The sequence below is a fragment of the Lonchura striata genome, chromosome 10 (genome assembly GCF_050655825.1).
Source record: "Lonchura striata isolate lonStrDom1 chromosome 10, ASM5065582v1, whole genome shotgun sequence".
NCBI lineage: Eukaryota > Metazoa > Chordata > Aves > Passeriformes > Estrildidae > Lonchura > Lonchura striata.
Window position 1 is genome coordinate 8,225,714 of NC_140712.1, and position 11,312 is coordinate 8,237,025.

At 41.7% G+C, this 11,312-nt stretch overlaps 1 protein-coding gene across 2 annotated transcripts in view; it reads right to left on the reverse strand.

The window, feature by feature from the left end:
• The window catches only part of RAB8B (RAB8B, member RAS oncogene family), a 29,204-nt gene extending 24,171 nt beyond the window's left edge, over positions 1 to 5,033 (reverse strand). For both annotated transcript variants that reach the window (XR_014957583.1, XM_021554138.3), the window contains exon 1: positions 4,883 to 5,033. Coding sequence is in view for 1 of the 2 variants with exons in the window: in XM_021554138.3 (XP_021409813.1) it covers positions 4,883 to 5,006 (124 nt within the window). In the remaining variant the exon portion in view is untranslated. The remainder of the gene's footprint in view (positions 1 to 4,882) is intronic.
• Positions 5,034 to 11,312: the final 6,279 nt, after the last annotated feature.

The window sequence follows — 11,312 nt, forward strand, 5'->3', positions numbered from 1 at the left end:
ACCAAGACAGACCTCCATCTGCCAATTAGGAATAGGCATCAACACTCAGACATCTGTCACACTGTTTCAGAGTAAAACACGCAACAAAAGCTGCAACAGCATTTTTAATAAAAGCCAAACAATTTAAACTCCATTGCTGTCTTGTTGCAGAATACAGTAAGGTAATGCAACCTCACCAGCAGATGAAAATCAAAGTTAAGATGTCTTTTGCTGCCAGCTAGGTGTTAGAAGCAAATTTAAAGTTACAAAACACACAACCTTCTATGCTTTTAAACCTGTAATACCTTCAGCTAAAACTTCCTGTTCATCATCTGGCTGACCACCCACCGCTGACCTTGAAAATGGAATCATTCTTCCACTTTCGTATTTATTGCCACAAAACTGTTTTCCCTATTCCATGCAAACCCTGTCCTAAAGAGATACCCCAGCCCCAGATCCCACGAGCCTTGAACACACACTTCCACTCTGCAGGTAAGTGTAACAGTGCCACCTGAGTGTGAGTGAACTCACCCCAGTCACTTCAAAGTCCAGATGACAATCTGTTTGCAGAAATGACCATTAATAAAGTACTCCTGACAATGCTTCCCTGCTCATCTATCATTGATGTGTTTTCTTCTACAGCTCCCACCATTTGGATAAGCCCAAAAGAAATTGATTGACTAAGGACAGGAAATGCTGAAGCTTAATGGGAGGGTGGGTAACAAAACCCCAAACCCCAAGAAAGCAACAACCAGTCCTTGTCCATCATAGAAATAAGTAATTGTGAAGAAAAGTAGAAATACTCAACGAGGCATGATTTGACTTGAATACACTAAAAGAATTTCCATTACACATTACATACATGGAAATTTCACTGTAAAAGGGAAGTGGTAATTTTGCTTGACAAAGGATTTTCATCAAAGTGTTCAAAGGTCAGCACACACGTGCTTGCCTGCCAGAGTAGTGTCCTATTTTGGAAGATGTAGACTAAGGAAAAGTTACTTCTGTAAAATCAACAAATAGTTTCAACTCTCAGATACAGTACTATCTTGTGAGCAACTTCCTGCCAAATGCTGATATCATCCTGGATTAAAAAAATAAATACGACAAATTTTGTTTCTGTCAGCAAGCCTCTGTACTAAATCTGAAATGCTATCAGCTACAAAGATTCAACTTTACTCTCATAGAAACCAGTTGATACAAAAAAGCTGAAAGGAATGCAAAAAATAAACCTTGTTATTTCAAATGATAAACGGAATCCAGTTTTACCAGACAGCATTACTTGAACAGCAAGTTAAGATACTTAGAAACTGCTAAATTAATGCTTCTTATTCTTGTGTATCGCACTGAAACTACTAGCAAAATGCACATGAGATATTCCAAGATAAGTTTTGCTTTAGGAGTTGTTAAGTATGAAAATAAGCTGACTCAACTGCATTTTACTTTCCATGTACAAGTGTGCAAAAGCAGAAGTTTCCACTCAGAAAGCAAACTAAACAACGCAATCTTATGTAACAGACTCCTGTTGTAAAAAAAGTTTTATCCCACGTTCACAGTGAAAAGCTGATCCTCACTAGGGACCAGAGCAGCATTATGCCTCGCCAGCACTTTCAGAAATTCTAACAGATCTAGGAGCCCTGTATAAAAAATTAAAAGCTGCTGAAGGACAAGGACCTGTCGTGTCTAAAGTTGCTTAAGGCCAACCAGTGCTTTCACAGAGTGAAAATATGTTGCTTTGAATAAGCCAAAGCTCACTGGTTCACTTCTCATAATGGGTGGCAAATTCTGCTGAAGGTATTAGTTATGCCAGGGAGTGAAGACAAAGACAAAAAGGCTCTTGCACCAAAAGTCACCCCAAAAAAGAATAAAAGTCTGATGAATTATAAATACATATGCACTGCACTTTTATCACACTTCTGATGCAACTGTTGGCCACAGGACACCAGGCTGGAAGTCCCTGCTGCCTGAACCAGTCCAACGTGGATTATGATTACAAGCACGACCAAAGTCTCGAGGAGAAAAGTCAAAGGAGCATTTCCTAACCTCCAAGCAATCTCCATGGATGTTGTAGCCTTACAGGCACGTTTTGCATGACAGCAAAACAGAAGGAGATCTGTGAAGTATAACACATATATACCATGTACAATGACAAAGTAACTACAATTCATTACTGACTTATTTCTATAATATGTGCATTGGGGAGAAGTAAAACAATTATTCTAGAATAAAACAGTATTTCCATACCTCCCTCCTACTTTCTTTTTTTCCCTTTGGAAAGCATTTCCATTGTTTTGGCAACTGGAGTGCTGTAGTTTAACCCTGGTTAAACTACTAAAGAGCAATTGGAGTGGGAAATTATATGGAAGTTATGTGGTACTTGGGTATGAATTGGGGCCTTTTATCATGGCAACAGAGATTGTTTTAACTTCTGGACCTAAAATCTAAGAAAAAAGCTGAAAATGTGGAATATTTGACCCCACCATAGTTAAAAAAAAAAGTGACTCATCTCACAAACAGCATCTAATGCTTTTTGATTAAACAATAAAATCTGATGTCAACACATCTCAAACATATGCCTTCTTAGAGTTCTACAGTAGAACCAAGTCTGATCTTGTTAGCAGAGACACACCAGAGGAGAACTGAGGGCACGTAATATCACAAATCACTGGTAACTGAACACACATCGTAAGCACCATCCTACTGCAGGATCCACTTCATGGAGAACATACAAACCAAGAAGCCTGGCAGCTCAGACTCCAGGAAAACTCTGTATTTAATGAGAAATGCTCATCTGGGGTCCTTAAAACTTGAACTGGCAGGGCAGCCTGTTTGGGAGAAGCACTGCATCCCTGCACCTCCCTCCACAGCACGATTAACTATGACCTATCAGCCACGGAAAAAAAGCAGAATTGTTAAAAATGGAATTTCCCCAAGCTCATCAGATGGACCAGTTATGACTGTAAAATCAACTAGTGTTGAGAAGAGAGAAAGGGCACATGAGCACATTTTCAAGAACAGATTACAGCCATATGACAGAAAAACAAGCAACACACGCAATATGCAACAAAGATTGAAAAAAATCCAAGTATTTTTATTCAAGCATAAGTCAGCACTTTTATGAAAAGTTTCACTATTTCCTGCTTTGTCAACTTTCCTGCTTGGAGGTTCTTTGCTAAAAAATAAAAGGAGAGTAGAACTATAAGAAGGAATACATAACTGTGGAATCACAACTATTGCCTATGGAATTAAAAGTATACCTCAGTTATTAATAAGTTTCTTCGAGCTGACTTGTTTTGAAAATAAGGCCCTTGCACAAGCAAACATAAAGGAAGGAAATGAGAACAAATCCTATATTTACTGAGTAAGCTAAGAAAAAACAACAGCATATTCACAGTCCTCAAAACTTCAAAGTGAATCAGTGAGAAAAAAAAAAATCTATTGAGGGGCTGAGCAATTCAAGAAACATCAAGAAAATGGTTGGAAGACAGACACACCCATTTATGTTAGCTATCTCTTTAGAAGCATAAAGAAGCAGCACAGTACCAAAGTAGGCTTTTTTTTAAATGATACAGCATTTATTAATGTTTATTAAGCCTTTTACACCGCAGATACAAAACAATACCTCTTAAGGTAAAATGCTACTCAGGCCTTAATCAGCTGGTATTACTGATACAGCATTTTGAAAATGTTTGCAGAGAGAAATTTGCCAGAAAAATGCAGAAAAACTGTTCTTAAAGCATTAGAAATGACACCACACCTAATTTAGTTAATCACACGTGCCTAAATAAAGACTGTTTCTTCTTTGTGCACCAAATTCAGCACAGTAAAATGTCTGAAAAGGACAGGGCATTAGGGTAACATTAAACAAGTTACACACTACTTCAGGTTATCTTTAAAACAATTTCTTGCCAAGAGAGTCTACTCATTCTCTTAGTGCTATTTTTTTAAGTCAGCATTAGTTTTGCCCTCCTAAATGCTAGTAACCTCCACTGCACTTTTCCCGTTCATCCCCAAAATGGTGTACTTAATTTTAAAAGTGACCTCAGCTACAAGTAGCTGAACACAAATCTCAAGTCATGCCACACTGTAGTTTCAATTCAATTCTAGCTCAGCAAAGGCCTTGAAAATTTTGCTTATATTTCAGCAGAGTATTTTAAAACTGATAAATCTTACAAAAATGTAAGTCGCAACAACCTGTTTTGATATATCACACCTCACTGCCATTAAACAAGGTTAGAGAGGCTTAGAAACAAACACCTCTTCGCAATCAAATTTAGGACAAAACTCAACTTTTGTCGAGAAGGTTCCTCCACCTACTACTCGCTAAGGGGCTTTTACAGTCGACTGAGGAGCTCGTACGGAACGACTCCAAATCTCAAAACCGTGAGTAAACATACGCATTGGAAGTGTGGAAGGAAGAAGTGAGAGCTGAACCACCTGCCCAGAGCGTTCAGTCACTGCCACCGTGCAGCTCCAGCAACCCCTGCCCTCCAGCGCTTTCCGAACGTTCGCACCCAAACACGAGACGCCGCACGCCGGGAGCGCCCAAGGAGCCGCGGTTCTGCCCGGGGCTCCCGGCAAAGGGCTGCGGCTCCGCGCTCGGCACAACAGCGGCAGCACGGCCCGGCCCGGCCCGGCCCGGCACAACTGTTGCTGCCGGGCTCGGCAGGCGCCGGGGCCGCTGCAGGAGCGGATCGCGCCCTGCGGGCCCCGCCGGGGCCGCGGCACCTTCCCCCGCCGGACAATCCCCGCCGCCCCGGGCCGGGTCCCGCACGGCCCCGAGCCCGGCGCCGAGACGGGCGGTGCCCCCGGCCCTTCCCTCGCTGCTTCCCCGCCCGGCCCGGGCAGGACCCCTCTTCCCCCGCCGGGATGGCGGCGCCCGGCCGCGGGCGCGGCCCCTCACCGATGGTGGAGATGAAGGTGGTGTTGAAGGCGTCCTCGCTGAAGCGGAACAGCAGGCAGGTCTTGCCCACGCCCGAGTCCCCGATCAGCAGCAGCTTGAACAGATAGTCGTAAGTCTTCGCCATCTTCGCCTGGGCTCGGCTCGCCGCCGCAGCAGGAGGGGGCGAACGCGGGACGGAAGGAGGGCGGGACTCCGGCGGGAGGGCGGGGAGGGAGGGAGGGAAGGGAAGGGGAGGAAGGGAAGGGAAGGAAGGGAAGGAAGAGAAGGAAGGGAAGCCGGGGCGGGCGCGTCACGGCGCCGGAACCGCCGGGCCCGCCGGGCGCTGTGGGCCGGCCGCTGCCGCCGAGCGGCCCCGCGGGCTCAGCTCCCCGCGAACCCAGCGGGAGCTCTAAGAGAGACAATTCCCCCGTGTTCAAGTTAAATATTGGCACCATTCTCTCACGTCACCAGTAACTGAGTCTAGCGTGTGACCTCAGAAGTTTACATGTTGTCCTGGGCATGTCAGCTCTGAAAGAAACTCGTGCGCACAACGCAAAAATTATTTTCACGCTGTCTGACGTGCAAATGGGGGTATTCGACAACAAGATACCTACTCTACAGCAGCTGAAACGCTTCCCCCCATCTTTTTTTCCACTAATCTCTTGGTGTGAGGCAGCCTCATTATGTATTCATTATAGTGTGTTCCCCACAGGATGTCACAAGGCACTATAAACATAGAGAGCACTACTGAAACACTTCAAAATGACAAGGACTTACTGCTTTAATCTAAAAATTGTAGCCTTCAGATAAGCTATAAACGGAACTCTTAACACTATAAATCACTAGAACAGTTCTCAGCTCCCTCTCAGCAAAAACAGAAAAAATATTTCCCCAAATCATTGATTAAAGTTTCTATTAGTTATAACCCAGCCTAATGTAAATGGTCCTTTCTCGCTTTTGGATTGTTTTGGGGATGTTTGTTTGTTTGTTTGTTTTCTTGTATGTATGTTAACTTGGGAAATATTTATGCTGAGTTCTATAGAGAATCAAATGAAATTAGTTTTGAATATTAAAGCTCTCTCATACATGGTTAACCTCCTGCAAACACACAAAAAATCACCTCATGACATTAACTAGCCATCTGATGGGGTGAAATAGGACCAAGCTAGTCTAATGCCTGCCTAATGCTGTATTTGTGCACTGAGGAATTACTCCAAATAACTTCGGCCATTATAATCCTTGAAAAAGCAGAAGGTATTCTGCTCCTAGTTATTAATTATCCAAATTTGCTCCGTTAAGGACCTCAGTTTCCCATCAGGACCTCAATCCGAGCTGATAGCATGAAAAATCCATTGACAGATGTGATGTAAAACTCTGTACCAGGTGAATTCAGCAAGAGCTTGTCATGGATGCTAATCTGATTCCCAGTTAATTGGATCAAAATTTTATAGCTATACATTTATATGCTTTGTCAAAACTCAAGTGAAAAAAAAATTTCTTATTTATAATAATTGTTTGATTGAGACCTCTGGAAGACCAGGATATCATCTGATAGAGGAGAATGAAAGCTGCAAAGCAAGGATGGGGGGAATTGCCAATTTTTGGTTTTTGTTTTTTTTTTTTAACACACCTGTGGACCTCTGCCTAGTTCAGGCCGGAATTTGGAAACGTGGCTGCTTGGATCATTTTTGTACTGTATAACTAGCAATCGGGCTGTTTAAATGTTAAAATTAGTTGTCACACTACGTATTACAATAATTGAGATTATAAATTATAATGGCAACCTGGCACTGAAGCAGTCAGAACAAATTGGTTAATTACTTCAGTCTAACATGAATAATTGGATTATAGGAAAGTGCAAATGAAAACCTACTCTCTGAAATATTTTCCTGTAGCTGTATTTTCAGAGACATGTACTGTAATTATGGCCATGCTGAAGATTACTACACAAACACATTTCAGCATTGAAGAGAGAATTTTGGGGTTAATATTCACTCTTGAGTTTTATGGAACACGTAGGCTTTCATATGTCTCTGGAGCAATATGTTTGTGATCACCATCTGTTACTCAAGAGTATTTTTATAGAAAAATAATGCAAATTACTTCCCTCTTCAATTACGCTGGTGCTTTGCAATGGTGCGTTCTGTTCTGATTTGGAAAAGTGCCAGTTTTCCACATTCAAGGGACAGATTATTTAACCATGAACTTTAAAAACAAGATAGAAAAAATAAGTTGCAATTTTTATTTTATAGAATATAAAAAAACCTGTAATTGTTCAATTGTATGCCTTGTAATATGTTAGTAAAATTTTGAGGAGTACTATCAAAGCTGTTAATATTCAATATCCACACCTCTATGATACCTGTTTCATGAAAACACTTTGGAACCCAGACTTTGTTATTGCACCAAATTGGAAAAGTTAACATTTGGTTTATATTGCATTGCAGTAAAATAGATCAACAATTCTTTTCTTTTCTGGCATAGGAGAACCTCTGAAAGGAACACTGAACATGTAGGAAATAGAACAGATTTGAAACTGTGGTTTACCTTTTGTCACTATGTAGGAGCAGATGGGACTGTAACAGTTTGATTCTGTTTTGTACATTTCAAAAAAGCAGAATTTTAAAACCCTTTACAATCCCTAAATTACTACCCTAGCATTTTGCCTGAATAGAATCACAGAATGATTAAGGTTTGAAAAGATCTCTGAGATCATTGAGTCCAAATACCACCTTGTCAACGAAGCCAGAGCACTAAGTGCCATCTCCAGTCCTTTTCTGAACACTTCCAGGGATAATGACTCCATCACCTCCCTGTGCAGCCCATTCCAATGCCTAATCACTGTTTCTGTGAGGAAATTCTTCCCAATGTCCAACCTAAACCTGCCCTGGAGTAGCTTGAGGCCATGTCCTCTCATCCTGTCACTTGTTCCCTGGGAGGAGAACCTGATCCTCCTTTCAGTAGTGATAAGTTCACCCCTGAGCCTCCTTTTCTCCAGGCTAAACACCCCCAGCTCCCAAATCTGTTCCTCATCAGACTTGTGCTCCAGACCCTTCCCAGCTCTGCTGTCCTTCTTTGGACTCACTCCAGCACTTCAATGTCTCTCCTGAATTGAGGAGCCCCCTGGATGTGCCCCCCAGCACATCCAGGTCCCTGCCCTGGTCCTGCTGGACACACCATTGCTGGTTCAGGCCAGGTGCCATTGGCCTTTTTGCCCACCTGAGCTCACGTTGAGCCCCTGTCAGCTTTCCAGCCCCCCTGCCCCAGCCTGTAGTGCTGCAGGGGGTTGTTGCGACCCAAGGACAGGACCCAGCAGTTGGCCTTGGAGAACCTCACACAGCTGGGCTTGGCACCCAGATCCAGCCTGTTCTGATCCCTCTGCAGAGCCTTTTTGTCCTCCAGCAGATCAACAATCCCATCCAACTTCATGTCATCCATGAACTTCCTAAGGGTGCCCTCAATCCTGTCATCCAGATCATCAATAAAGACTTCAAAAAGGACTGTGCCAATACCTCTGGGAAACACCACTAGTGACTGGTCCCAACGGGATGTGGCACCATTCACCACCATCCTCTGGACCCAGACATCCAGACAGTTTTTAACCCAGCAAAGAGTGCTCCTGTCCAAGCCAGGGACTGCCAGCTCCTCCAGGAGACTGCTGTGGAGCCAGTGCCAAAGGCTTCCTGAAGTCCAGGCAGACTGCACAGCCTTTCCCTCACCCACTGGGCAGGTCATCTGTAAAAGGAGACCAGTATCATAGTTCAAGCTCATCCAGTAAAAGGAGATCAGTATCATAGTTCAAGCTCATCCAATAAACAGGTGAGTCCTAATCAAGGTATGGCAGAATTCCATTAGTCACTGGGGTGTAGGTAAAGTGCATCTGTTAAAGCCCTCAGTTCAAAAAAGGAACTCATAGGAATAGCAAAAGGTAATGATGACCTCTACTCCTATGCACTAAGTTTAAAAATCTTCAAAAAAGACAGAAAACACTTTTTTAGCAACACCTACATTTTAAAGAAATAACTATAGTATATTGCTACTTGATTCCCACTCTCATTTTTAATTTCTCAAATGATAGACATCCTTATTTCTAGCTTTCAAAATCCTTTTCCCCCCTTTAGTTTGAAGGTGAGACTGTTAAGGTAAAAAGACAATTGTGTGAAAAATCTGTTTCCAATTAAGCTCTTCTCAATGCACACAAAATTTGTTGAAAATTCTGCATCTTAACTGCTTAAGTACAAGGTTAAAAAAAAAAAAAAAAACCAGAGTTTAAAACATGTTGGTAGACCTAAGATCCTGTTATTTTGGCACAAACTGGAATCAGCGGGTCCAAGTCCTACCAACAATAATCTTATGAGGCAGTCCTGCCCTGAATGCCACCTAACCACATGTCATTAACATGAGCTTTGCTCCTTAGCTTTTGAACTCTGCTACCCAATATAATCATATTTTTGATGCATATCTCTAACAACTCTGACTTTGGCAGGTGCCTATGTAGATGACTATCATGTGACACTCCTTTAAAAAAATCACTTATTACCTGTTTCCAGTAAACACTTATTTCACTAGAAGGTGTATACTTCTGGGCTCATTCTACACTTTGTCTTACTGCATTTGATAGGTTGATATGTCCTGCTTTTAACTCCTAGTTTTAAGATCAATGCATTGGTTTAATGTACAAAGAACAGTACTCTCCATTACTATAGTGATCTAAATGTATGAATTTTCCATGTGTATATACTGCAGAACTTTATATAGAAGAGGTTAAATGAAGTCATTATTGGAAAAAAAAAAACTTACACTAAGTATGTACAGTTCAATTCCAGAAGGAAAAACACTGTAAGATTCTTATCTGTAAAATCCATTAATTTAAAAATTTGCTCTTACAGTAGTGCTAAAAGTGGACTTTCTTCAGTTTCCACTGCTAATCTAAACTATCTGAGCACAAGCATATTTAAAACAAATTATTACATGCCACAGTTTACACCATTAGTTTACAATCAATTAAAACTTATTCTGCAGTATAGGCAAAACCACAGACAGGCCACATTCTGGATCAAACATACCACTCAAAGTGAACTTATTTTGAGTGCAGCAAAAAGAAATCTAAACACTTTTAACAATAGTATTACAGAGCCACCCATCCCCATTTTAGTATTCTAGACAACCACTATGAACATTAGTAGGGGGAATTTGGATTTCCAAAATCAGTCACCACACACTTTGTCAGTGACCACAGGCAGTTTATACAAGGTTCTGTAGTAAAACCTTCCAGAAGCCATCAGATAGTGTCAGATAGCAAATCCTAAGGAGCTACCCAAATTCAGGTGCAGACCACAAATGGAGCAGAAAAAGCAGTACCAGGGCAGCAGGTGCTCCTCACAGTGAGGGCTTGTGGCTGTCCCAGCCCAGCAGGAACCCACCACAACACATCCTCAGAGACACAGATTCAGCTTTCAACCACGTGAGACAGGCTGGCAATGCAGGAGAAAACCCAACTGTCATTATGCTGTTTTAAAACATTTCCAGATCAACTTTTGGAATTTTTCTTTTGTCATTCTAGCAACCAGATAAAGTTTCTTCGGTTGGTTTTTTTTGGTTGTTTTTTTTTGTTTTTTTTTTTTTCACTTAAAGTGAGGTGAAAGTCCTTGCTTGCTAGGAGAAGGCTGGAAAGAAGAAGTTGTTCTCTTAGACCTAAATCTATCTGTGTCCTAGTATGCCAAACCACTGTTGTACAGACAGCATTTCTCTCCTTGCTAACTGACACTTCAACTCAGTGCTGCATTTCTGTTTTCTAAAGAATACACATCACAAAAAGCTTAAATTGTAAGATTAAAGGTAATGCATTAGAATTTACTCATACAGCAGGTCACTGAACTACAAGCTGTTACAAAAAGGAAATGAATCTACAAGCAAAACCAAAATAGAGAACCAGAGGAAAGTGTCCAAAATACATCCTGTTTTCAGATCATCCTGTGTGCCCTTCCTTCCATGGAAGCCAATTTCTAATGTGACTCTAAAGTTTGCCTCAGGAACCAGAGGCTCTTTGCAGGAGAGAGCTCTAAGGGAAATCTGGGAGGAAGAGGTGAAGAAGGATGGCACTTCAGAAGATCTATTTTATTTTAAGTAGTACTTTATACATGGGGAAGGTATTTAACACAGAAAAACATAACTCTCCTTCAGGTACTAAATCAAAAGCCTTAAGTAATTATCATCTTTCCATTCTGCTTGCACATAAATAACATGCATTTGAAAAGGACAGGAAGGTAGTAGGAACAGCTAAGACACAAGAACTGACTCTGTGCTGGTAACTGGTTTATGTTCTTAGCTTCACAGGACAGCATGCAGAGGAAAATATGAGTCAGAGCCCTTCCTATTAAATTCCCCATGATACAACAAGAAATACTTCCAAAATACCTCTATCTGTGTGTCATCACCACACCAGCGCACA